The sequence below is a fragment of the Sciurus vulgaris genome, assembly GCF_902686455.1.
Source record: "Sciurus vulgaris genome assembly, chromosome: 15".
Classification (NCBI taxonomy): domain Eukaryota; kingdom Metazoa; phylum Chordata; class Mammalia; order Rodentia; family Sciuridae; genus Sciurus; species Sciurus vulgaris.
Genome location: NC_136476.1, coordinates 55,156,007 through 55,183,864, shown reverse-complemented (window position 1 = coordinate 55,183,864; position 27,858 = coordinate 55,156,007). Strand labels below are relative to the sequence as shown.

Sequence of the window (27,858 nt, the reverse complement as noted above, 5' to 3'; positions counted from 1 at the left end):
CCCAGCCTGTGGCTTTCATGCCATCTCCCTGAGCCTGTGGTCCTCATGTACACACACACTAGGACAATGACAGCCGGCTTCCAGCCCTGCCAGTTCCACATCATTGTTACCTTGCGCTGTTCCCACTCTGCCCCTACTTCCTGCCATCAACCCGGTTTTAAGGCACCCATTGTTCAAAATTCTGGACAGGCATCCTGTCCTGCCACTCTCTGCTCCCTCTGTGACCTTGGGCAAGTTCCTCCCCGACTCTGGGTCTCAGCATCCACATTTGCCCAGTGAAGAGTCAGACTTGATGCTCACTACAGATATTGACACTGAGGTGTTACCTGACTCCTCTCGCGTCCCGGTCCATGGACTCAGACCCCTCTTTGTCCTTGGTGTGCCCTGGCTGGATCAGCTGTACCTCCCAGGCCAGGGAGAAGGGTGAAGGGAGATGGTGCAGGGGCCACCAGAACCCTGGGCAAGAACACTCGCCACAGGGCCCAGGTCCGTCTTGCTGCACCCATCCGGTGGGATCCAATTCTCAAACTAGAGTTTGCATGGCTGGTATCTGCCCACGGAGGCCAGAGGAGGGTTGTCTAGAGCCATTAGATGCCCCCCACCCCTGCAAAGGCCAGAGAGGTGGTCTCACCTGGTCAACCTTCCCTGGAAGAAGCCCAGATTGCGGAGGTGGGCTCTCCTGTGGCTGGGCTGTACAGCCTGCTCTGAGGAGGTGGCCTTGCTCCTTAGCGCAGCCCCCATGCCCTGTGACCGGTTGGACCGCCAACCGGGAGCAGCGCCTTGGTGTGAATCACCATGACCACAAGGGAAGCATACCTGGTACCCCATGTCCTGGCTGCTTGGGTGAGCACCCGTTTGCCAGCCACGTGAGGGGCCCTGCTATCTATTTCTCGCTTGCTGGCATCCTGCCGGGCGGGGCGCGGGCTGGCTCCCCTGCCCTGTGCTATCAGAAGCGAGGGCGTGCACGCTGACATCGGAATTCCAGCTATGCTGGTTCTCCGCCTCTGGCCATTTTCATGTGAGCCTCCGGTGGATTGTGAGGGTGTTCCAGGTTGGAGAAAGCATTTGGGGGAGTCTAGCTGCAGAGGACAGGGCCCTCCGCCCCTCTGTCCTTCCCCCAGAAGATATTTTTCAGAGCCCTCTGTACCAGGCACCAGGGAGGGCCAAGCTGAGAATAGCCAGGCGGTGGCCCCACGGTGTCAGGCCTGACCAGTTCAGTCTGGGCCTTGGGAGCCCAGAGTTGGCACCCTGGTGGGTGGTCCTTGCCACAGAAGGTTGGGAGAAGCCACAGGGAGGAGGCAGCACTTGAGCCTAAGAAGCAGCTAGGTGTTCCCTGGCATGGCCGAGCATCTGGGGAGGTGCAAAACCTCAGCAGGACTTCTCTGCCTCCCAGAGAAGTTGGTCACCGTTCTCAGCTGGCGTGCAGGTTCCACTCTCAGTCCTGCTCTCCAGCCCCCTCGCACACAAACCCGCCTGCACCTGGCCCTCCCTGCTGTCAGCAGTTGGCACGGCTGGAAGTCCTGCGCATTTGCTCTAGCCTGGCCCCACAAGGTGGCCGGCCGATTCCCCATGTCTCCCTCTTCTAAGGGTAGAGGAGGTCGGTGACTTACCAAGGCCTCCCACGGGGCTGAGGCTGGAGCCTGAGGCCTCCAGACTTTCCACCCCGTCCCTAGTGCTCCTTCCACTCTATCAGAAGGTCTTCAGGTGTCGGACCTGGAAGTGACCTTAGAGGCCTGTCTAGTTCAGTCCCTTTGCTGTGTAGATGAGAAAACAGACTTGAAGGGGATTCGCAGTGGTCTCAGCTATCCAGTGGCACTTGTCCACACTGACAGCAGAGATGGTGACTGTTGCCCTGTGGGGACCAGCTACATCTTTGGATCAGACCATGCTGGCCACTTATCTGACCCTCTGTGGCAGATACCCCCACCTGTGAAGCTGGCATCAGAGGTGTTGCCGAATGGCCCCAGTCACCTCCCTATCCCACCCAGCCTGCGGAACCGCCCCTCTGCCCCGCCCCCACCCTGACTTGATGGACAGCGAGCTGACCCGCCCCTACTGCCGGCTCCTGGTGCACTCACTCCACTCACTCCACCGCAGGAAGCGCAGGAAGCGGAGGGCTGAGCCCTTGGAAATTGGCAAGAAAACACCAAACTCTTAACAGTTTCCTGTTTCTAGCAAGGCAGGCAGTAGGAAAAAGGGACCAAAAGTTGTGAGAAATCTCATTGAAAGGGTTCTTCGGGCACTGTGGACTGCGAGCGGCTCTTCACAAGCTCTGGTTTTATGAGTTTTTGCAAAGAATCTGAACAAGATGAGGGAAAGGGGACTTCAAAGACTGCAGAGTGCAGCAGGTGGAGGGTGTGAGTCCTGCTGGGTGGGGGCTCACAGAATGGCACTTCGGGGGTCTTGGCAGCCAGGGAGGCCACTGCTCCTTTGGCACAGATCCAGCTTCAGGTTTGTTGGAACAGGGAAAGTCCCACCCAGTGGGGGGAAATAGCCCCGTGGAACCCTCACAGAAAGGTCCTTTGGCTTTCAAGTCCCCAGAGGCAATTTGCCCCATTCTTGCAGATGTGGCCTCAGAGGCCTTGGGCCAGGCCTGTTTTCATAGAGCCCCATACTCCAGCTTGAGCATTCAGGAGCTTTCCTATCCCTCTGGACTCTGCCCCGTCTAGCGAGTCACTGACCAGAGCTCCAGCCCCACAGGGCTCACAGTTTGAAAAGCAGGGAAGGCCCTGACACAGTAACTCATGTAGAAAAGCGTTTAGAGACGCCCAGGTGGAAAGGACGCTGGGCCCTGCCCAGAGGGGGTAGAGGGCAGTATTTGAAGGATGACCAGGCTTTCAATGGTGAGCGGTGCTGAGGGAAACCGGCAGAGGCAGGAAGCGCAGGGCTGTATAAGAACCACAAGCAGCATGTGGGCCTGAGCCCAGGGGAGGCGCAGCCCCATCAGTGGCAGAGGAACAGGGACTTTATCCTGCAGGGCAGTGAGGAGCTCCTGAAGGTTTTGAGCAGGGCACCGTGATGCCCTCTGAGAACTATCAGTGACTAGGGTACCATGATCATTATGGGGGAGGGACAGCTTCCTCCTCCTTGTGCCTACATATGTGCCACCTGCACCCACATAGCCTGGGTGCTGGCATGGGGCCTGTTCTAAGAGACCAGGAGACTAGCTGCATGTGAAATCCAGGGTCACCCTTTTCCAGATGTGGAGGGAAACCACAGGCTCTGAAGTCAGAGATACCCAAGTTCAAATCCCAGCTCCCTTTGTCACACCAGCCATGTGATGCTAGACTTGACCTAAACCTGGGGCACACCAATGAGAAGGAGGCCGGGTAGAGAAGCCCCCATGTGGTACAAGTGGGTGCTTGGTGTATGGCAGGCTCAGCGACCCCCAGCTTTTTCAGAATCTTCAGAAATTGCCATGGAAAACAGCAGTGTGGACAGAGCCCTGGGTGAGTCCAGGCCAGCTCTGTTCTGATAGATGGCTAGGGCTGGCATCTTCCCCTCGATGTCTTTATGAGGTTCTGGGGGTTGAGGATTTAACTCAGTGGTGGAGGGCTTGCCTACCTGAGGCACTGCGAGACCTGGGTTTGACCCCCTGTACCACCAGCAATAAAAAAAACATGAGGGTCTGGGGCTTTGGGCATGTGCTTCCAGAGGAAGGGCTTCACAGTCAGTCCACAGAGCGTTTTCCCCTGTGTCCCAAGTGTTGGTAGGGCCCCACCCCATCCTCAAGTAGGGGAGGAGGGCAGGACAGTTGGTGGAGAACACGCCTCCAAACCTTCAGGTTGCTTGATGCCATTGCGTCTTCCTGGAGCAGCAGGATTGTGTTGGCTTCTGGGTGCTCATTCACCACCCAGCAGATGCTCCACTGGAGCGTGTTTAGGTGCCATGGGGCCTGGAAGAGCTGAGGGACGCATTTCAGTTAAGGGTGTTTTTCTTTCTTTTCTCCCCTCATTGATTTATATCGTAAAAGAGAGAGTTTTCAAACAGTAGGCATGTCTGGGTCTAGGCAGGCAGGCGAGTGATTAATCTTAGTTTGTTGCTGCTGACAGCCAGGAGCAAGAAATAATAAAGGTTTGCAGGGCGGGAGGGGTGGGGGAGACACTGTGGCTGGCGCCTGTCAGTAGGGAGCGAGCCTTCACCTCCCCCTGCCAGCTGAGCATCCTTCCATCGGGTCAGCATCTGAAGCTCCAAACACTTAACTCCACGGGGTCTGCCCGCTCCCATGTGAGCCACAAGGTTGGTCTCTCCAAGCCACAGCAGGGCCTCCCCAGCAGTTGTGGAGGCCGCCCACCCTCCCCACAGTCCCAGAATGCCCTTGTCCCCAGCTGGACTCCTGAGGGCAAATGAGTCCTACTAAGAACAAGCCTTCAAGAAAGGCAGGTGTGCACAGCTTGGAGCACAGTTACTGCTCCTTTGGTTTCCCATGCTGCCCCATAGACCTCAGCTCCCTGGGTTCTTGGCCATGTGCCCATGATCCTTTGCTTCTTTGACTCCATGCATCCTGGAGCTGCCAGGTTGTGCGAGGCAGTAGCTGGCCATGGCTGAAGGCAGACAGCCACAGCAGTGCCATCCCAGGGAGGTGAGGGATGGTGTAGGGTTCTGCATGGGAGTGGCTAGGCCTGCCTGTGGCAGGGAAGAGGGTTGTGACTTGGTCCTTGGAGAATGAGGACTGAGGCCGTCGGGGGTAGCAAGGGGCCAACCCGGCTGAGGCAATAGCCCAGCAGGGGAGCTGGTGCCTCTTCTGCAGTGCAGCTTCCAGTGTGCGTGCCCCCCCCCCCGGTCCCCCGGGTGTACGCCACTCTGCACAGCAGTGAAGACCCTGGTTCTGGACCCATCTGACTTGGGCTTTTGAAACCCAGCTCTTCCACATCCTAGCAGGGTGGTCTTGGGTAAAAGAGCTTATATGTTTGAGCCTTGGTTTCCTTGTCTGTAAAATGAGTTTCACGGGTGTGTCAATGAAGGGACAATATACATGAAGTGCTTAGCATGCGCCCAACCTGTAGTAGCAAGTGCTCAATCAGTAGAACTCCACTGTCTTCATCGTAGACTTTGGAGAGCCGCAGGTTGGAGGGGCAACAGGTCACAGTTGGCTCAGAGCCTTGTGGATTGTTTGGGTTCAACTTGGAAGTCTCTCTATACCCACATCCATTTTTCTTTACAGTGGTGGGTTCTTAGCATTTATGTGGCTACAACTAGAGAAAATTCTCCATTCCCATAATGGAGACTTTGAATCTTGCAGAGTTAGGGTCAAATCCAGGCTGCCCTCTTCCTGGCTGTGTGGGCTTGGGTAAGTTCTCTGTCTGATCTCTGATCATCAGCAGCTGCAGATGCACCTCAGTAGGCATTCTTCCCTGTCTCTCCCCGCTGCTGCCCCCCAGCTCTCCCACTGAGTCTGCAGATACTGTCAATCAAATACTCATTTTCACTACTTCATTATGGTTTCCTGGTCACCCAATGGGGAAGCTTGTTTGCAACAAGTCATGGCCGAAGTTCCCAGAGTACCTAGCAGAAACCTTGGAAATTAGGGGACAGAAAGAGACCTTTTAGATGATCTGGTACAAGTGGAGAAACCAAGGCTCAGAGTGAGGAAGAAGCTTGCTACCTTCCAGCTCACTCCCAGGCCTGATTTTCTAGAGCATCTGAGAGGCAGGCCAGTGGGGGACTGTTTGCTCTCCATACCTTCAGGGCCGATGGAGGAAAAACGAACTTTCTGTTCAGTTAGCATACTTCGTGTTTTCTCCGTGTTTTAAAGGAAATGCCACAATTAGGAGCTGCTGCTTTAGGCCAAATAGACTCCTCAGACTCTTTGCAGGGGACTAAACAAGAACAGTGAACTTTGGAATGTGCAGATGCCTCACAGGATGAAAGGACACATCCCATGACAGTTCCCTTTATTCAGAATGACTAAGAAAATACGCCCTGCCAGTGGTAAATTAGGTCTCCGGCTGGGTCCCTCGCTGTTCCAGCAGTTCCTCTCAGGGACCCTAAGTTCAGTGCTGTGGCGATTTGGGAGCCATGCAGTGGACAGTGTGGGAAAAGGCCTAGGCCAGTTCTCAGGATGCCAAGATCAGGCCTTCCCTCACTGCTGACTAGCTGGGGTCCGGACCCGTCGTGGGCCTTTGATTGCACCTTCCTCTGGGAGGGGCTTGGGCAGTCTGAGTTCCGCCCGTTCTTGATTCAACCTCCTGCAAGCTGGTGGGATAAGCGCCCCCCTGCCAGCCACCTCCCTGGGTTACTGAAGTTTGTCAGTGAGACCATAAGCATTAGGGCCCTGGCAGGGGCCTAGTACGTAGATCTGACTGTGTCACTGGTGACACTGGTCTGTAGTGAAAACGGGAGAACTGTTGCCTTTACTCTCACATATACTGAAACGTGCACGTCGAGGGTGGTGAAGGCTCAGGATTCTAATGCACCCTGATGCCCTCTTTTTGCCCCATGGGGTCTCATCAGAAACAACCCCCTTCCTCTCCAGCAGGGCCCAAGCCAGCAGAGAGGACAGCATAGCCCCAGGACCTATGCCAGGTGTTCTGAGCAAGACCTGGTGCCAGGCATTTTTCTGGTACCTTTTCTCAGGTGATGACAGAGACCTAAAGCCCCTGGCCCAGCCCGTGGGAATCTGAAGACAGGAGGGCTCATTCCGTCTGTCTCTGAACAGTGGTGTCAGGATGCTTGACTTGGCTGGAGGATTCTGGTTTCTTCTCTGCGTCAGTTCCTCAAGCAGCTGGTGGAGAAGGCACAACTCCTCATTGCTCCCACTTTACAATGAAGGAAACCAAGGCTCAGGGAGGCCGAGGAGCATATTCAAGACGATGGAGCCAGAGAGGGACCAAGCAGCGGGGCGCCTGACTCCTAGACCACTGTTCTTCCCTGGCCTCTCTGGGCCATTTGTTCCAACTGAGTTTGGAAATTCAGTTTCCACCCAGGGACTGGCCTGAAAGCATCTGGTAGCAGAGAGAGGCTGAGGCTCAGAAGGGCCAGTGGTGGCCTCTGTAGTTGGCGAAACGGAGTTTTTCAGAAACTCCTCCTGGCCACAGATGGTGCTAGATCCAGAGCCACGGGCTGGCTGCTCAGAAGGCTGCTGAGGGCAGAGAGCGAGGAGTCGAGGACCACGTCAGAACTCTGAGCAGCTGGGCCACTGGTGGACTAGGAATGGTTGGTCGAAAGAGCTGGGAAAACACTCTCTCCCAGCCCCGCTGCTGCTTCCCGCCACTGCCCAAGTCCCAGAGCAAGAGGTGCTGCCCTCACCTGCCTCCCTCCGCCAGGCCATGCTCAGAGCACCGGCCCAGCCTGGCAGCACCAGGGGAGCTGGAGCAGCCCTCCCCTGCCTGCTCCAGCTCCCCTCCCTGCCAGGCAGGCAGCATCGCCCTTTGTTCCCCCGAGAGCTCCCGGTCCTCTCCGGCATCTGAGCCGCCCTGATTACATTTCCAGGCAGTTTTTAATTATCTCATATCAGCCCGCGTCAATCTGCCTGTGCGGCCAGGCCGCCAGGGGAGGCATTCCAACTGCCCATCCGTCGCCAGGAAACCTCTCCTGCCCAGGACAGTTCCTTTTGGAGGCACTGGGTGGTCTCTCCAAATAAGAAAAACATTTCTTTCCAATCACATTTCTAACATCTTGTTAATAGGACTTCTTTAGCACAATTTTTGTAGGAGCCATCTGGGGATGGGTTGGTCGCAGGCTCGGGGGAGGGTCTGTAGGATGCTACAGGGACAGGCCGCCAGGGCAACCACAGACCACGTGTCTGCCCTCAGTGAATGGGGGGCAGCATGGAGAATAAGGATGCTTCTGGGAGCCGGAAGATCAGAGCCTGAATCCAGGCAGGGGGGTCAGCCAGTGGCTTCCCATCTCTGAGCCTCTCAGCCCTGGGCCAGGGACACAATGGAATTGAAAGCTCTTGTAAAAGCTCTTGTAAACTCCAAGAGGCTGTGCTGGGCATGGCTATTGGGGGTGGGGAGGGTTGCAGAATCTTTGTGCTGACCCCAGGAAAGTGTTGGCGATATAGGGTTTTGTTTTGCTTAGATCTGGGTAAATAACTCAAAAGCCCCAGAGAAATGTGGTCGACCCCCACCTAGAGGTGTTTAGTGGGTTTTGAAGTGACCGGCTTCTTATAGTAAAATCCCAGTGTCTAGCAGGGTTTGATGAGTCCTCAGACCTGGCAGTGAGTGCCAGAAGGGGCTTGGGTCAGCTGTGTCAAGACCCTGGCTTTCAGAAAAGGGGAATTAAGTCCTGATAAGGGGGAAGGGACCTTCCTGAGGGCCTGAGGTGAGTGACTTGGCAGAACCCACATGCCCCAGCTCCCACCCCAGGGTTATTGCCCTGCTGAGCTGCAGAAACACTGTCTTTCTCCCACTTTCTCCATAAATGTTCTTGGTATTTGAGGCAGATTTATAAAATCAGATGTCAGATTTTACAGCCCTTGTCTTTGCTCCCATAGTTCAAATGCTAAAGCTATAAAAACGGTGTTTTGCTCTGGGGGGTGGGAGGCACTCTCACACGTGCCTGGCCCTCTGCTGGAGCGGATGCCGCTCCACTCCCAGCTCTTAGTGCCCCCAACCTGCTCCTTTCCAGGTAGCTCCCCCAGTTACCGTCACCAGCTGCCTTCCAGCCCCCATTGAGGGTGGGTTTTGCCACTTTTAATAATGCTTTTGCTTTGCTTTGCTTTGCTTTCCTCTTCTTTTCTTTTTAAGATTACTTCACCCAAGAGGAATATCAGAAACAATTGGGTTTGGCAAAGCCCGCTTATTAGAAATGCTTTAAATAGAACTTCCTTTTTTTCCCCCTGCTATTTTGCTTTTGAATATCCACATGCTGCTGATGGCCCCCAGGCCTGGGGACCAGCCTAACACACTTAGCGCAGACTTGCAGAGCAGGGCTTACAAAGGAGCTGGTGCAGGCTCTCACTGCAGAGCTCCTACTATGCACTGGGCCTTTAGCTGGGCAGGGGACAAAGACACCAGCCTCTGAGCCGAGCTTAGACAAGGAGGCAGGTGAGCACAGAGCTGGAGGAACGGAGGAAGAAAGTAAGTCTGACCTGGGGCATCTTGGAGGGCTTTTGGGGGATGGTGGCATTTGAACAGGACCTCAGAAGATAAGTAATACTGAAACAAGAAGACCAGGGTAGCTGGGCACAGTGGCACACACCTGTAATCCCAGGGGCTCAGGAGGCTGAGGCAGGAGGATCATGAGTTCAAGGCCAGCCTCAACGACAGCAAGGCACTAAGTAGCTCAGATCCTGTCTCTACATAAAATACAAAATAGGGCTGGGGATGTGGCTCAGTGCAGATAAGCGCCCCTGGGTTCAATCCCTAAAGCCAAAAAAAAAAAAAAAAAAAAAGAAAGAAAGAAAGAAAGAAAGAAAGAAAAGAAAACCAGCATAATTGTTTATTGGCTAAGCAACAGCAAGGGTCGGGTCCTTTAGATTTGGGATTAGCAGAGAAACCTCTGTGATGTCCCCTCTCCCCATGGTCCTACCTTTGTAGGGGTGACTTTTTAAAAATGTCACCCCATTTTAGTTTCCAGGTTAAAACCAAGCTGCATAAACTCAGGACTCAGCTTTCTGCCCTCTGATGGCTGAGGCTGCTGACCTTGACCCTCAGGGTTATAGTCTGAAATGATCTGGCTTCTGCTTATTAATCTCTTGTGGCTGAGTTTCTTTAGAAGTCTTTATCTCCCCACCATCAGAGAGCCTGGCACATAGTAGGCACTCAGGAACTATTTGGAGATTATAGTCCAGAGGAAAATAGTCACAGTTTTCAAGTGAGCCATGATTGTCATGAAGTCAGGTCACAGAGTCCAGCCAGCCTGTGACGGTGCCTCACATACATAAGCGTGGGGTGGGGTGGGCGGGAAGGCGCTCTGCCAAGCTGTGATGAACAGCTGTCTGTAAGTGCTGAAGTGGGCGCCCATGTTTGTCTTCTTTTTGCTTATTTGTGTTTTCTAGACTTTCCATACTGAATCTTTTTTATAATTGTTTTTGTTTTGTTTTGTTTTGTTTTTCTTATTGGTTAATTGAGGCTGAGTAGGAAACTCATTGGCTATGACATCAGGAGTCCCAGTTATGGTCTCGACTCTTTCTTGAGCTCTTCTTTGTGACTGTTCTCGGTGCCTGTTCTTTGGGGGTACTTAAGTTAGGGGTGATTAGAAGAGAGACTTCACCATGCCAGGCTAAAAGAGTGGACTATCTGGAGCTGAATCCCTGGTTCAAATCTCAATTCTGCCTCAAGCTAGCTTTTTGGCCTCTGTAAGATGGGGGTAGGAATAGTCCCTGCCTCTGAGGATAATCATGAAGTATAAATGAGATCGAAGTCCTGGTCAGAGATCGCCAGCTCCCCAGAGCACCCCCACTTTACCCTCCAGGACAAGGACTGAGAGAGGGGAAGGGCTCCACACCAGCACCCTGCATTCCCAGCCCTCCGTCCTTTCCACAGTTTCTTATCACCTCCTGGCTTGTCAAAGAGCAAGCCGTGGGCTGGTCACGGCCTCGCCGGAAGAAATGCATTTGCAGGGTGCCCGGCAGGCTTTTTGCAGTTCCTGGCACCTGGTGTTAGAAGCCAATCTGAACAGCCTGGTGCGGAGTGTCCTCTGAGGCAGGCAGAATGGTACAGTGACAGCGTTAAAAACTCAGGGTGACGGATGAGCTCTGACACAAGCAGGGCTAAAATCGCCAAGGCACCAGGCCTGTGACCTGGGCACTGAGACTTCCGACTCTGGGTCTCCACCAACCATCGCGGCCACTTCCAAGTTCAGATTTCCAGGCTAGGAAAGTCCTTTTCCTCTGTCCAGAATTGTCCCAGTCTTCAGCAAAACCGTAGTCCAGGGGGTGTGGAGGGTTGACTCTTACGCTTTTGTGGGAGTCGTGCTTTTAAAAAAGCAATCTGTTCCGATAGTAAGTAACTTTGGAACTCAATTACTTGCAGCCATGCTGAAAAAAACCTGTAATTAATGTGGTCAGACCCCAGCCAAATAATGAAATGAAAGCTTTGTTGTGTATCAAGGCAGAAATCAATTTCATTAGGGAGCAGAGAGCTGGAGATTTAATTTTGAGAAAATTCTCCACCCTGTGGAAAGAGGTTGTCAGGAAGCTGTCGGAATGAATGTCCAGCAGGGGAGGATTTGCCCTCCTGAGCCCAGACTACCGAGGGGTGACAGTGACCTTTCAAAATCGCGCTTCTAAATCTTCTGAGTGTGGGCAAAGCCAGTGGACTCTTTGCTTCTTAATGTTCTTGGACCCATGCTCCTTGTGATTTTGGTCAGAAGGTGCGAGTTGTCTGCCCTTGAGGACTCTTGGGTGTTAGTCGGATCCTATTCTTTGGGATTAAGAGGCGGAGAAGAGAGAGGTGGACTCAGGAGGTCAACAGCCACCCCACATTAATGGTGCAGTTGTGTCCAGACAGCGAGGCCATGCTGAACAGACCCAGCAGAGACACTTGGGCCACCTAGAAGGTGAGTAGTGTGACTGACCAGGATGGGAAAATACTAGGGAGGACAGCTGGAGAGGAGCAGCCCCCGTGTGTTTCCCGTCTCCTCATCCCCGAGGGGCCTTCCCGGGGCAGGAGTGAGCGTGGCCTGCTCTTGGGGAAATGAGCCTCCCTCCTCAGATGCAGCCAGAATGGTGGTTCTCAAACCCGAATGTGCTTCAGAACCACCCAGCAGATTCTGACTCCAGAGGGGCCAGGGAACTGCAGTTGCCGAGTCTCTGGGCCCTTGGGGCCCTTCTGGGACACAGCCAAAGAGACTGCTTTTGAGAAACCTGCACTCTTCTCCAGCCCTGGGGCCCTGGGCACCTGTCATGACAGCGAGGCTTCCTTCGTTGTCTGAATAGTTGACTCCTCACAGGGTCTGAGCATCTCTTGTGTGTCAGGCTTCCAAGAGTGAGGTGGGTGGGGCCTCGATGGTCCTTGAGTCCTGTCTCCTCGTTGTGTAGACGGGGAAATTGACGCCTGGGAGGGTGGGAATTTTCAGTGCGCCTTAAAGAACACTGCAAACTTACCCATTTCATAGATGAAGAAACTGAGACCCAAATCCCCAAGGACAGCGGTTCTAGTGGGAACCGCTGTCATTCTTCTGGTTTGCAAAAGACCAGAGTATCTGGATGGCTTTGAAATTCCAGGGAGGAGAAAACCATCCTCAGGTTAGGTGCAGGGGTCACTGAACAGATAGATCTATTTTAACTTGCAGGGATTTTTTTTGTTGTTTTTGTTTTTGGTACCAGGGATTCAACTTGGGGGTGCTTAACCACTGTGCCACATCCCCAGCCCTTTTTATTTTTTTATTTTGAGATGGGTTCTCACTAAGTTGCTTAGGGTCTCCCTAATTTTCTGAGGCTGACTTTGAATTTGTGATCCTCCTGCCTCAGCCTCCTGAGCCACTGGAATTACAGGTGTGCCACTGCACCCAGCTTAATTTGCAGTTTTAATAAAAGACCCCTGCATTTGCTGCAGGATGATCCCCACCACCACCACCACTGTGGCCGCCTCCTCCTCCTCCTCCTCCTCCTCCTCCTCCTCCTCCTCCTCCTCACCCTCCTCTTCCTCTTTCCTCTTTCTCATTTAAGTAAAACTTTATATAAGTGCTTTGTGAATAATAAATGCCCTTCGTTGCTGTGCTGTTGAATCCTTGGGTTACTTAGCAAAGAAGTCCCTGCCAGGGCAGTGATTGGGCTGAGAAGACTAGTGAGGCCCAGCACCATGCCTGACAGTGGCCCATGGGATGAGCACCAAGGATGAAAATCCATGGTAGTGCCACAGGCTATCCTGCAACCGATGCCGCGGAGGCCGGCACGCTGCAGAGTGGGGCTCGTTGTCAATTATAAGATGAGGACAGGGAACCAAATGGTCTCAGAACTCGTGGTGGGTATCTTGTTTCCCTCAGAGTGTTAAATACAAAGCAGTGCACACAGTAGGCACTTAATAAAAGCCAGAGTATTCTCCTGTTCCTGTTCTCTTTTCACGCGATGCTTTTGTGCAACGGTGTGCTTTAGGGAGTGTCGTGAAATCCCGCTTGATGTTTGGGAAAATGGATCTCAGGGCGGGAAACACTCTACTGGTGTTACCCAGTGACAGAGCCAGCGCCGAGCCTGGGCCTCCCACTCCAGCCAGGTGGCTGCAGCCAAGGGGCCGCCTGGCCGTCCATGGCTTTGGGCTGCCAACATGGCCACGATTGACAGGACAGACAGCCAGGGAGACACTGGTGCTTGGCTAGGACAGCCTGGAACCAGCCAGACAAACCAGACGGGCAGCAGCTTGTGCAGCGGCTTGTCCCCTGGAGGCAGAAACCAAGCCCCCGTCAAGACCCCCGGCCCTCGTCCCACATTGCATCAGTGCTTTCAGAAAGGGCTGCACTCTTCATTTCAAAACTTAGGGAGGGCATCCCAGCCTCGGGTTCCCTGTCGTGCTGCCTAAGGGTGAGGCTGTCTAACCAGCCGACCAGGCTCCGGGGACATCCTGCATGTTCTGGGAGCACCTCCATACCTGGCAACCCTTGCTCACCCCCTGTCCAGTTCAGAGCTCAGGACAGGAAGGAGCAACAGCTCCATCACACAGATGGAGAAAGAAGCTCAGACAGGGTGCAGATCAGAAGGGCCAGGGCAGGCCTCAGGCCCGGGCTGGTGGCCCTAAGCCCTGGGTTGTGTCCACTACCATCCCTGCCCGGGGGCACCCCATCTCACTCGCTAGCCCTGCCTGGCTGGATCCCAGGCCTCCAGCTCCCCTTTGCCCAACATCTGCATGTCCCTGCTCTGGGGCTAGCTTCGGATGTGGCATATTCCCCCTCGCCTCCCACTGGAGGTGGGACCTGGGGCTTGGTCCCTGGAAACAGCCTGGAGTCCTTGGAGACAAGCTGTTGGGCAGGTTGTGTCTTAAATCCTTGAATGAAGCAGGGAATGGCCTCACCTTTGCGAAGCACTCGCGCTTCCAGGGAGGTGTGCAGCTGTGAGGCTGGACTGGGTGCCGCTCCCATCTCAGAAGAGGAAGTCAAGATGCTGCGGCTAGAAGTGATGTGACTTTAACTTCAGCACTCTTACTTTGGTCTTGGTTGCTCTTCCTGTGTGTTGGGGTGTGTTTAGGAGCATCCCTGACCTCTTACTCGGTGGTAATAGACCCACATCTCCAGAAGTTGCAGTTTCCCTGGGGTGGAACGGGCTCCACAACGGCCTCTGTTGAGAAGCGTGTGGGCTGGGAAGAGCCTGTCCTCAGTAGACAAGGACCACTCTTGGCCGGAATGGAATCCGGCCATCCCATTGACACAGGCCTTAGGAAGCTCACTTTTGTCATGTTGCTGTCCCCAAGCCTGGAGATCCTCTGTGACCAGTGCTGACATGAGGATTTTTCCTCTTGTCTGGTGCTGGACTGACCCCTGTCCACCCTGGTTTTCCTCCACTGGCTTGAGAACTTTAGCACTGGAGGGACCCCCCCCCCCCCACCTTTTCCAGATGGGGACACTGAGACCCAGGGAGGGAGGACTCACCTAGCCCGTGACGTCAGTGAACCCAGGCCCTGACTGCAGTTCCATGCTTAACAACCTCATTCAGGTGCCACTGCCAGCCCTACCTACAGTCTCCTTGGGCATTTGATCAAGTGTGAGGGCCAGTCGGGGCATTGACCAGGAGCAGTGCAGAAGTCATCCAGCCTGACCCCACCAGACATCATCACCCTCCCACTGATTCACCTCCAGCGACAAGAAGGTTGCTTCCTCTGCTGTGAGCCCTCATTACAAACCTCTGTCCCGTTAACTGAGTTACTTGAGAGGCTGTGGCAGGAGGATTGCAAGTTCATGGCCAGCCTAGGTAACTTAGGGAAACCCTGTCTGAAAATAAAATTAAAAAGGGCTGTAGCCCAGTGGTACAGCACCCCTGGGTTCAATACCTAGTGTTAGTTTAAAAAAAACACTCTTGTCTGACACTGTTAATTTTCTTCTAAGAAAATTGCCCATAATGGGTTCATTTTGACCGACCTGCTGCTTCGTGTGCTTCTTCTCGTTAGCCTGAAGAAGTACCCACCTGCTCTTCTGCCTGGAGACCGCTTTTGTCATGATTTACTGAAGACCTTCACCCCGGACCGCCAACTTAGAGCTTGAGAAACACCCTGGCGGCCCAGGGAAGGCTAATCACCGCTGGCGCACTTATTGAAAATCTAATTATTTGATTGTAAATCAAGTTGTCTGGCTCAGTCGTGTTTATGTTTAGACATTGCTCACAACAACTTGGCGTCCACGTCTTAGGCTGGTCCATGTGGAAGCGGTTTGGAGGGAGTGGCGAGATGGAGGTGTCAGCCACAAGGTCTCATGAGCCCTTCCTCCCCACCACCTCCTTTGACTCCTAGGACATCTCAAGCGGAGGTGGCCTCCAGGGCCCACTCCTGTGCACTTGGAGAGCCCAGTCACACAGCAAGAAGGACTCCCGTCCTGCTCCCTGTCTCAGAAGCCCTGTGCCCTTGCCCAGAGGCAGTTGCTTCTCCCTCTGGCCCTTGGTCTTCTCATCCATATGGTGGAGGTCTTCTCTTAAATGCCAGCCCGCCCAGGTTCTTTGTGAAGCCCTGGGTTGGTCCAGCTGTGGACCCAGGGATATTCAGGGCCTTCTTGGCAATGCCAGAGGCAGATCAGGCTCTAGGCGACACCATCTGCTGGGCTCTGAGTGAGTCCCAGGACCACGGAGTTGAACTATTGTGAGTTTGCTTTCAAATGCTGCCACAAAGTCAGGGCTCTCAGGAATTGGAGAGGGCTCGAGAGGTAGCCCAGGTCCATGGTTTTCATGTGTTTGGGATTCTGTGCTTCCCCTAGGACCTCAGGGTCTCCTCTTTGCTGAATGCCCTCTAATTGTCCTTCAGAGGAGCCCAGATCACCAACTCCTCTTTATCTGCAATATGTTAGGAGAAAATGGAGTAGTATACGAAGACAGCAGGTGGCCACAGGCTCTGTACGGAAGTCGGTGAGCTTCAGTCTCACGACTCCCCTCTGACTGTGTAGCCCAGGCAAGTGCCTCAGACTGTTTCCCCACCAAGGACACCATCTCTTGGGGTTGCTGTGAGAAGGAACTTAAGCTCCCAGCACCATGGCCACACGTGGAGATGACCGGGACACTGGTCCTGGGCTCATCTGGCAGCAAATGCTGCTCCACTGCAGGGGCAGCATGCTGCTCCCAGGTGTGTGGGGAGGGCTCCTCTAGAGACATCTTCTAGCACAAGGTCCCACCTCCTGGGGGATCAAAGAGGAGGTGGGATAGAAGAGAGGCGCAGAGCCGTGAAGCTGGCTGCTTTCAGAGCCAACATGGCCAACCAAGGGGCAGGGTTGGGGCAGGGTTAGGGCAGGAGCGACCTGCTTTGCAGTCTGCTAGGTGACCATGGAGGGACTTTGCTGTGGCTATCCTGCAGCCTGCTCTTTTACCCAATGCTCATAGCAAGTAGCATTAGGGCTGCCATAACTCCCCATTGATTCTGCACAAACATCCCTGTCCATCTCTGCAGGGACTACAGCGAGTACGTGCCTGGGGGGTGAGAGGGCCCTTTGGGCCAGTGGCATGCTCTGCCCCATCCTGAGCCCAGAGCTTGTGCTCCCAGGGCCCTGTGCATGGGCCCCCCTCGCTGTGTTCATGGAGGGCAGGCGAGGGACCTGCGGCACCTCCCCTGAGAACCACCATGAAACCAATTATTGAGTGCATTCTAAATGCACAAGGTCGTTGTCTCTCCTCTGAGATCTGGCCCCAGCAACCTATAACATGTAAGATTCAAATGTTTAAAATGCAGCTACTCAGAGCCCCAAAGTGGAGGGCCAGGCTGGGGCTCACACCCTCATCCCTTCAGGAGGACCTTGGCTTAGGAAAGGGACTGGTCCTACATTCATGTTCCATTTATTTAGGCACTGGGGGCCAGCTCAGGGTCTGAGGAGTGACTTCTTTTTGAATTCCAAGAAAAGAGGGATCTGACCTCCTCTTCCTAGTGGCCCTCCCTGAACAAAACTGCTCATGGCCTCAGAGGCATGTGTTTGTACCTGTCTCCCAGGGTTGCCCCTCTGACTCCCCATCACTCTGCCTCTCACTGAGCTCATTCTGTCCTCCATGCCGGCTCATCTTGGAACCACTACTGGCCAGAAAAAGTAGCCACTGTGTCTGGTCTCTGGCCTTGGAGTAGGCAGCTTCAGCCCTGGTGGGCCCCACAGGTTCAGGACGGAGCAGCCTCCAGTGCTTACAGGAGGGAGGGCAGGACGCCTGGAGCCTCATCGCCCTGCTCTGCGAGGCCTTGACCCAGATGACTGACAGATGAAGAGAGCACAGCCTGGCCAGGGGAGTGCCCTGGCTGTAGACCTGGCATTTGCCATGCCCACCGGGAGGCTTCTGGGAAACATCACAGTGCGTAGCCAGGGTTCCTGACCGTGAGATTTCACAGAGCTGCAGGGAAGCCACTTCTTAGCAGAAAGAGTCCAGGGGCCCACCCGGGACACCTGCATCCACCTGGGTCCACCTGGTTGGGTAGCGGAGCAGGGGAAGATGAGGCACAGGCTTCGGATTCCAACAGACTTAGGTTCAAATCCTGGCCCCACCCTATCCCATGCAACCAGGCACACGAACTTCCCGAGCCTCAGTTTCCCCATCTGTGAACAGTAGTAGTCAGACTGACTTAGCAGCGCTGCTGTGCTGCTTAAATGGAACAATGTGTGACAACAGCGCAGCTCAGTGCTTGGTGCCCAGCAAGGGCTCAAGAAGTGTAGCACAGTCCTTAAGTCTATATTGACAGTGGGGAGCCGTGAATGGTTTTGAGCTGAGGGACAATATTATGGGGTATCTGGGTCCAAAAAAGCAGCTTCCTGCTTTTCAGACCAAGGTGAGTGAGAAATCCCTTGTGTACAGATTCCTATAACCAGGCCCTACATGATAGTCCCAAAGGGCAATTTCCTCCCTTTCCCCCCCCCACATAAATATTATATGCAAGTGTTTTTAAGTCATTTCATCATGAAAAGAAGTGATTTAACATAACTATTACCCAGGATTCTTCATGAAATATGCATCAAGCAATTAGGTCTAAAAGCAAGAGGTGAGGCCTCGCACCCCGCTCAGAGGCCGGCAGCTGTGGGCTGAGTGGTGTTTTACTAAAGCTCATGATTAGGAGGCAGGGCGGGGCCTGTGATTAGCCCACACACCAGGCCCTGTCTGCTAATCCTGGTGACAAGGAGATGCTTTTTGTGATGATGATGAGCCAACGGAGCACATGACAGCCCCAGTACCCCCGCCTCCATGACCTTACAAGACTCATTAGACAGGTCACCCACCAGAGACACCCCTAATTGTGACTGTTCTTGCAAGATGTCCTATCAAAGAGATGGGACTGGCGCAGGCAGCGAGAGCAAGGCAGGAGCCTGTCAGCTCCCGGGGGACAGTGCCTTCCCAGAACAACCGTGGTGCCCCGTGCCTCCACAGCTTCTCTGGAGCCATTGCCTTAAAGAGAAGCATCCCAGAGCCCATCCCTTCTGGACCTGGAGACCAGGACCTGGGTTCTGACTGTACCTGCTGTCCCCCTTGCTGTGTGCTTTGGGCCAGGGTGGTATTCCTCTGTAACCTGTTTCCTCCAAGGTACCAAGGGAGTGAAAGAGATGTCCCCCAGGCTACTTCTACCTCCACAAATGTTCTGTTCAAAGCCTCCATGACTGTGCATACCCCCATATCTGAGGCATCCCTTTTTTCTCCACAGAAATTTTAATCTTAGGTTGGCATCCTTCTCTTTGGTCGAGTTGGAAGTTATATTAAAACTATCACTGAGGTGCTAGGTGCAGTGGCACATGCCTGTAATCTCAGAGGCTGGGGAGGCTAAGGCAGGAGGATCGAGAGTTCAAAGCCAGCCTCAGCAACTCAGTGAGACCCTGTCTCTAAATAAAATACAAAAAAGGGCTGAGGATGTGGCTCAGTGGTTGAGTGCCCCTGAGTTCAATCCCCGGTACCAAAAAAAAAAAAAAAAAAAACAATAAACCATCACTGACAGCCACTTTTCAATCTTCAACTCTTGTTAGGTGACTTCTCACTCATGGAGACCTTGTGACCAGTAAGGATATATTATGGGAACACAACTCTGGAGTGTGTGTGGGCTAGGTGTCACCATAGCAGATCTTCCTGGAACCCCAGAACCCCTGGGGAAGTTCATGGCTGGGTTCACCATTCAGGACACTCAATTCCATTCCTTGAGACATCCCCTTGTGTACATGCCGCATGTCCCGATCTTTCATTCCCAGCCCCTCCACTGCCTCTGACCTGCCCTCAGCCTAGCGGAATGGGCATTGTGGACGCTGAAGTTCAGTGTTAGGGAGACACTGGCTCAGGGTCTGACGCCTCTTGCCTGATACCCTGCCTGGCCTTGCATGGAGCATCAGGGTTAGGCAGGGCATTCTTCTTGCTCTGGAGGTGCTAAGGTTAAGAGTGTCCCCTGGGCTAGGCTTATAGCTCAGTTGGTTGAGTGCTTGCCTAGCATGTACATGTACAGGCCCTGGGTTCAATCCCCAGCACCACCAAAAATACAAAAAGTATCTGCTATGATTGCTGTATAATCATGGGCCAGTGACCTTCTCTGTCTGTGCCTTAGTACTCAGGGGCACAAGGCCAGGTTAAGAAGAAGTATGTGGGAACCACTGGCCCCAAGGCAGTGATCCCTTGTCCCAGTGAGCAGGACTGAGGCCAATAGCAGCAGACAGAGAGACACTCTCCGTCTGCCTCTGGGCTAGGCAGCAGATGAGCTTTACCCAGGAATCCGGGAAACTAGCACTGGAAGGTGGGCCTCAGAGCCAGTCATGGAGCAGGGACAGAGCCCAGCAAGGCACAAAGCAGTCTGGGGGCCAGAGGAGCACAGGTACAGTGTTTGAGCCCAAGAGGGTCGGTATGGGGACCTTTCATTCTGCCTGGGATGGTCAGGCCAGGGACTGGGGGTTCTTAGGGCCTGAACTCTGGTCCAGGTCTGCCTTGGTGTCTGAGCTTCATGGCCAGCCTGGCTCAGGGTGACGAGCTAGTGGGTGCTTATGTGGGTGGAATAGCCATGTGTCATGTCAGAGGAACAAACAGCAGGTCCCTAGGTGGGAAGGACTCAGGAGGTGTCTGGGCTCGCTATCTGTCGGCAGTGGAGACAGAGATGACAGTGTGTCATTTCTATTCCAAGCTGATGGCCTGGAAATGAGGAACATCAGCTCCCACCTGTGGCACCGTCAGAACCGCTGCTACCATTGCTGCCCACTGGATAGTGTAAGATGAACCAGTGGAAAATGTCACGGTCACTCATTTAGGAAGTGAAATGGACTAAAAATTCAGCACATGGGCAGAGCTGTGCAGACGTGACTCCGCCAGCTGCTGTCTTACAAGTCCTCTGCTCTCCTTCCCTGGCCAGAGATCTCGGAGGGTCCCAAAGCCGCGTGGCTAGACTCCCCAGAACATGACCCCACTCAGAGCCTGCCTAGGAGAATGACATGCTGAAGTCACCCCCACCTTGCAGCCCAGAGTCCCGCCTCCAGGCGGAGAGCCCGCAGCCTTCGGGTCCTCAGCCCTGTGGTTGCAGCACTCCATCAAAGCGCTCCCCGTCCTTTCCAGGCTGGCACGGATTTGCAGTCTCCGGGCGCTGGGTAGAGGCGCGCTCTCCATTTTCCATTTAACGCACTCACTGCTGCCTTTCTAGGGGCCTAAGCAAGTGCGCCTCCTGCTCCTCAGACACATCAAGGCGATTCTCTGGTGAAGTGACCCTTCACGGAGAAGCAGAACTTGCCACAGGCTCTGTAATTAGAACATTGCCAGCTTTAAAAAAAATCTTGATTTAAATTTCAGTTCTTTGCAGGAATTATTCTCTCTTGAAAACGTAATTGCTCTCCGAACGATTTCCTTTAAGCCGAGGGTGACATCTCTAAATGCATTATTATGAGCAGATGTATTGCTCAGTGCCCACACTTCATTAAGCATTTGTTCTGCCAGTTTGAAAATGGTATTATGAGTGGGCACTTGGGGGCCCAGTCCTGAGTAGAGGAGGCGTGTTGAAGTCTTCTTCGTCCATATGGGGCTCTCAGCCTTGCCGGTATGGCTGTGGGCCCCTGGAAGCCAGGCTTGTTGGGCCATTCACAAGCTAACCAGTGGAGGTGGTTGCAGGAAGTTGGGGAGCCCCAGCTTTCCAACTAAGGGATAAATACTTGGTAAACCGGGCCTGGCTTCGGAAACTCAAGCTTCTGCAAGTATGACAGCAGAGCCATCATGCTGTCATAAAAGGCCAGGGTTGGCCAAATGGGCAGGGAAAGGGTGGCCTGTGCAAAGGCAGGCTGATAGAGGCCTGAGTGAGTCAAAGTGACTGGGGCCCAGGATGTGAGATGGGAGAGGTTTGCTGGTGCCAGGCAGTGCCAGTGGTGGTACTGTGACCTTGGCCATCTGTGAGCTGCATCCACCCAGCACGCTAATGGGGGGCAGGCTGCATGGGCATGGGGCACACAAGCCCAGCTCTCAACTTGGAAGAACCCACCACTGCTCTTCCTTCAGCAGATACTTCAAGGTCTGATGGTGGGCACAGAGACCTAGCCCTGCTCCACTATGATGTTCTCAGGGAAATTGGAGAAGTTTGGGAAGGCAAGTGCCTACGGAGGTGGGAGTCACATTAAGGAATTCTGCCTTAGGGAGCCTGGAAGACTGCCTGGAGCACTGCAGAAGCAGGCTGGGCATTGGAGGAGACAGGAGAGTGCCTGCCCAGGGCATGCTGGGAGAGAGCGCACATTCTGCCCATATTCCATTGGCTATAGCTAGTCACATGGCTAACTAGACCGAAGGGATGCTGGGAAATGTAGTCCCTGGCTGGGTGGCCCTTTCCCAGTGACCGTTCCTCACTACTGAAAGGGAAGACCGCTTACCTGCCATCCCTTTTCTTCATGTCACAACCAGTTATAGGCCCCTGTCCTGCCTATTTGTCATGACATTTGACACATGAGCACTTTGCACCTGCCAGGCCAGGCTTAAGCAAGTATTACATCAGTAATAGCCAGAGGGGCTCATTTCTGGCCTCCTCCCCCAAGAAGTCCCCAGGAGCTCTCAGGGTAGAAAGACTCTCTGACCTCAGTGGTTGCTGCTGGTTCCTGGTGAGACACTGGAACTGGGGGGTGCTCTTGGGTACAGCAGCATTGCAGCCAGTCCCTGGCTTCACTCCTGGCTTGGAAAGATGCAGCTCACAGCTGCTTTGTGGTTGGGATCCCTTTTGTCCCAGGCAGCAGGGGAGTCCTTGTATCTTAACAGGTATTTAATCCCAGATGCACAGTTCTTGGGGAATAAGCAAATGCTCCCTTTCTCCTCAGCCCACCCCACCCTTCCTCAGCCCCAGCAACCAGCAGATCCTGCTAACCTCTGTGTTTTGTTCACAGGAGCAACCAGGGCTTTATGCACATGAAACTGGCCAAAACCAAAGAGAAGTACATTCTGGGTCAGAACAGTCCACCATTCGACAGTGTCCCAGAAGTCATCCACTACTACACCACCAGAAAGCTACCCATCAAAGGGGCTGAGCACTTGTCCCTCCTCTACCCGGTGGCCGTAAGGACCCTGTGAGCAGACCAGCCCCTCCCTGCTCTGTGACAGAGCCCAAGACTCGGAGGAGCCAGCAGGGCACCTGCCGGGACCAGCCCGGCCACGTGCCAGCCTGTCCACTTTGTCGTGTGTATGGTACTAGCACACCACTGCATGTCTTAGAATGTTGTTGCCACTTATCGGGCCGGGGAAGGGGCTGGAGAAGGCCTGGATGAAGGCAGAGGGGTGGCCACCACACCACCCCAGTCCCCGCCCCCACCCACTCCTTGAGTTCTGTGAATTAAAATATTTGCAATCCAAAGAGATGCCTTCCAGGATGAACAAAGGCAGAGCAGCTCTGGGGGCGGGGCGGGCAGCAGGAGCTCTGGGCTGCATCTCTTTGTTCTCCAGCTGTCATGAACTCACACCTGTGTGTGGGCAAAGTTTTCCCACCAGTGCTGAGAGCTGAGTGTTGGCTTCCAGAGCTCAGGGGGCCTGGGGGCCACTCCCTCTGGCTGTGTGTATCTCTGAGTGTGCGCCTAGCACACACATGAGAGAACATGGTCACATACACACACACAGTAAGCCCCATCCACTTTTAGTCACGGTGTAATCATTAGATCTCTAAGGAATCATTGTGCAGTCAAAGAGGATGCAATTATTTATGAATAGGGTGTGTAAATAAAATAGTCATTTAATATATATTCTTATTCCTTTTTTTAATATACCACAGTGGGCTCCACAGAGGCAGTGCTTGCTTGCTGGTTTCATGCCCTGAGCAAGGTGTGTCTCCTGGGCTTGCTAGTTGGTATGACAGGCCCTGGGCAGGACAAGGGCAGAGACTGCAGGCAGGCATCTGACTGGGCAGTCAGAGGCACACGGGAGAGGCAACTCAGCCAGAGGTCAGTCACCTGCAGGAAGGTGTAGCTGGGCCCTGTGTTTGGGTTTCAGCAACCAGGCCCCCTCCAGCCAGTGACAACCAAATCTGGCTTAATCCTCAGGTGGCCTGCACCTAGCAATCTAAAAAGGGCTCTGCCCATTATCTAGTCAGTGTCACCCTGTGGGGATAAGGGAAGCTTAGACAGGGACAGTCCAAGGTCACAACATTTTTTAAGCAGCAGAGCAGACTCCAGGGCCACTGCTGTATCCTTGGTTCTGCATGACCTCACTGTCACCCTGCTCTGGGGGTGGGGAGGAACATGGATGCTGGTCATCCACGCTGCATCCACACAAATAAAGCCACCTGCACACACACACACACACACACACAGGCACACACCACATCGTGTCTACCTTCCCCACCTCTCAGCAGCAGAACAGGTGTGGCTGCCACCTGCTGAATAAGGTACAAGAGATTCGGCCAGGGTTCTTCAGCCTGCTCCAAGCACAGGTGCTCTCTGAGCCCTTCAGATCTGAATGGACTGGAAGTGTGGTGGCCCACTGTGACCGTCAACCCAGCACACAGGGGTTGAGTTTTAGATGCCACCAGCAGGTCTAGACTTTAGTCCTTCAGAGATGGCTCAGGCTGCTGCTTGGATGTGGAGACAGAAGCCCAAAGGAGAAGGACTTGCAAGGCCACTTGCCAGGCTGGGGCAGAACAAGACTGAAGGCCACACTTGGGCGACTGCCATGGATTTCAGCAGTTTGTGGCCAAAGCCATTTCCTTGGCCTCCCTTCCCTAAAGCCCAGCCTGCCTCTGGAGTCATCCTCCAGGTCCCTGTGTGTCAGTCCAGTTGGCTGCAGCCTGGGTTAGTCTCCAGTGAAGCCAACCCTGACCCTGGCCTGTTTTGCATTTTCCAAAATGTCTTTCCGGGCACCGGGGGAGCAAGAGTGACCAGGGCCTCTGCTGGGGGTGAATGAGGAAAATGGGCCAAGAACTGGCCCTTGTCCAAACAGGTGCCACAAAGTCCGGCTCCCCAGAACACCTGGTAGGGGCTGAGGATGTGGGGAGGCAACCCCTTGGGCCAATAGGAGGTGAAGGCTTTCCATGGCAAGATCAGATTTGGGCTCTCAGGCACTTCCTGAGAGTGGCACAGCCCTCCTGGAGCCCATCTGCCAGAGACCTCCTCAGAAAGGCTCTGGCTGTGGGCGAGGGGAAGCTGGGCTCTCCCTCTCATCTTGCCTTTGCGCCTTTAAAGAATTTCTAGGACCCTCCCTTCCAACCCCCCCCCCCCCCCGCCTTCATCTTCCAGAAGTTTCCCCAAAGGCCCGATCTCTTGCTCCCTTAGAGACCAGGGCCATCAGAGGGGCCAGCACACAGGATAGGAGCTGCTAAAAGGAATTTTTTTCCTTAATTTTATGAACCTCTCCCTCTTCTTCCTCTAATTGTGGCCATTTCCTCTGTCAGCGTGTATTCATGTTTTCTTGGACATCTAACAATTGAAACAGCTTTTCCCTTTCAGAAACACTCACATTCAGGTTACTGGCGTTGGTTTGGTTTTTGTTTTGGCTTTTTTTTTTTTTTTTTTTTTTTCATCTGCTGCCAATTAATGGAAAGGAGGGGGAAAAAATGAGCTGGATTTCTCTGAGTAAAAAGAAAAACTCTGTGCCACACAATATCTCCCCCTTAGCATCTTGTCTCAGAACACGGCCTCCAGCCACCAACGGGCCTCCTTGCTGAGAGCCACTGGGCTGTTGTTTTCTTTCTTTGCCTCCTTTGCTGACTTCATTGTTGATCACAATGCCCTGGGCACTTCAGCAGCTCTGTCCTTGAGCACTGAAGAGTCAAGGGCCCTTTTGGCAGCCCAGCAGAAGGACACAGCACCCACAGAAAGAAAGGCGACTTTGTCAGGGAGAGGCCCACCTGCCTTCAGCCTGAAGCCCTTCAGTTGGGGTCCCCTGGAGAGACTCCCGGAGCAGCCCTGCACTGGAAGTGTGAAAGGCTGAGTCTTCAGGCAGGCTGGGCTTCTCCCTGCAGGCGACTCTGGGCCGGTAGCAGGAGCCATCCTGGTGGACCTTCCCCCAAGGGCCTCATGTCAACAGGTGAAGTCCCCGCGGTGGCTCTGCTTCCACTGCAGTTACAGGACCAAGACTGTGAACACCAAGCCCAGTGACCCTCAGAGACCCTCAGAAGTCTGGCAGGGACAGGTGGCCAGACCTGTCCTGTGCTCTCACAGGCCATGGGACCAGTATGTGCAGAAAGCAAACTGGCTTTTGGGGTTGATCCGTGGACGCTCCTTCCAAAGAGCCCTCCCTGGCTGAATCAGACGACTGTCCAGCAAACCACCCTGTCTGCCTCTTCACACTTCCAAATCGGTGATCAGCAAAGACCAAATGTTGAAGGCACCCTCTGGTCACAGGTGGCCCTCGGCCACTCTGTCACTCTCCTTGGGGCTTGTATCACTGCCTCCTAGCCATTTACGGCTGAAAATGTGTTCTGTAAAGTTCCAATTCCATGTGATACACTGTATAATGATGTATATTTAATGTGAAGTTTTTAATATACAAATGTCTTGTTTAAGTGCACCTCCTGTGCACACATGCCTCATTTCTTTAAAACACAACCCTGAGCCCCAGGAACCTCGTCTGTGTGCAAAGACTAAGCTGCTGCCATTGTCCCCTGAAGGTAGATTGTTCCAGGAAAGAAGGAACCTTCCCGCTTCCTAATGATAGGAAGACAGATCCCTAATGAGCTTGTTAAATGGAAACGAATTAATTTGTTCAGCAGACGTTTCACTGAGAGCCTCCAGGTCCTTGGGTCTGGTAGATACAGAATTGAGTCGACCCAGCCCCTGGCCTCAGGAAGTTTCCAGTGTGGAAGAAGGAACGTGAAATTCTCCATGTTGTAGAGGTGGCCCACAGTATGAGAGCCCAGGTGCGGGGAGATGGAACCCACAGCCACCAGGACCAGCTCAGCCTTGGAGGGTGCTCCAGGCCTAGGAGCAGGCACTGGGATCCTCGGGGGAGAGTTGAAAGACCTGAAGGGGCACACCCTGCCTTGAGAGGAGATGGCAGGGCTCCCAAGTCCCCCAGGGCTTCTTCCTTTGGAGGCAAATGACCAAGACAGGGCAAGGGGAGGGCTGATTACCTCTTCCAGCCTGGAAATCACTCTTGGTCTCCTGAAGACTGGAGGATGCTGGCCTTCTTTGCTAGAGGAGGTGAATCCTTAAGGAGAGGAGGGCGGCACAACTCCTGGCACACAGTCTCCCATTTTCTGTCCTGACACCAAGCTCCTGATGACATCATCATGCAGACTTGGTCTGCCTGAGGCAGGGAGGGCCCTTCCTCCCTCACGTGGATCAGCATGGGGTGGACACACCCCACAGGTCAGAGAGCTTGCACTGGGACAGTCCTCCAACCCTCTTCTCCCCCCTCCGGCTCCCAAGTGTGGCTGGACCCAGGTGATGCCCCTGGCTCCTCGGGCTTCCCACATTCCAGTGACACAGAAATAACACCTCCATTCCTCAGGTACTGACACACACATACACACACACACACACGCAGGGTGTCTGAAAATGTCCCTGGGCTCAGCCAGGACCCAAAAGCAAGGCTAATGCCAGTTCCTACCACCAGGAATTTCCTGAAAGTTTGAAGGAAAGGTCACTTCTAAACTACTTCATTCAGGGGAGTTTATCTGTTTAAGTTCAGTCTGAACACTGGGCATGAAACAGACTGTAAGGCTGGTAAGCAAGGAGCAGGAGGCCAGGCACAGGAAACGCCTTCTTCAACAGAATCTGCAAGCAGGGTGAACCCAGCAGGCCCAGAGAGGGGCAGAGGCTCATTGGAGGCCATACAGCAAGTCCAGCTCCACACACTTCAGGGTGCTGGAGGGTGGCCAGCGCAGCTCTGGGAAGACTGAGGTGGGGCTCTTCTTAGAGGTTATGAACCAAGTTTTTCTTGCTGGCTCCCTCCAGAGTGGCGTGCAGTGGCTGGTGTAATCTCTGCCTTTGGGAGACAACTTCCAGAGGAGCCACAGTCCGACCAGACATCGCCCATTAGAATGACTCCAGCACCCTCGTGTGGCTCTCCTTGGCATTGCAGCCAGACCCAGGGAGAGGAAAACAGCCTCCAAGTTACAGGGCCTCCTATAGACCAAGGGAATGGCTGAGAGGCACTCGCTCTCTGATCCCCAATCCAGTGCTCTTCCCATTGTGCCCTACAACATAGCCCCCCACCCCAATTCATGCCAGCAGAGGAGGAATGTCAGGCCGAATGATTTTATGTCATTTTTTTAAAAGCTACTGAACTTGCGATTATAAAATGAATATGTAGTTGCTGAAATTGTAAATTTCAGGAAAATTTGTACTCTAGAAAAATATAAAGAAGATAATTACCCTAAACTCCAGAGACCAGTTAGCATCCTGAAGTATCTCCTCAGTCTTAATTCTATGCATGTATATTTTATTTCAAATGAAATTGGGCCTGTGCTT

The 27,858-nt window shown here is 53.7% G+C and overlaps 1 protein-coding gene across 1 annotated transcript in view; it reads left to right on the top strand.

Moving 5' to 3' along the window:
• The window catches only part of SHB (SH2 domain containing adaptor protein B), a 127,824-nt gene extending 105,023 nt beyond the window's left edge, over window positions 1-22,801 (top strand). Inside the window, exon 6 of the mRNA XM_079113554.1 lies at window positions 22,348-22,801. Within this exon, the coding sequence (XP_078969680.1) occupies window positions 22,348-22,531 (184 nt within the window). The 3' untranslated portion in view covers window positions 22,532-22,801. The remainder of the gene's footprint in view (window positions 1-22,347) is intronic.
• The last annotated feature ends 5,057 nt before the right edge of the window (window positions 22,802-27,858 follow it).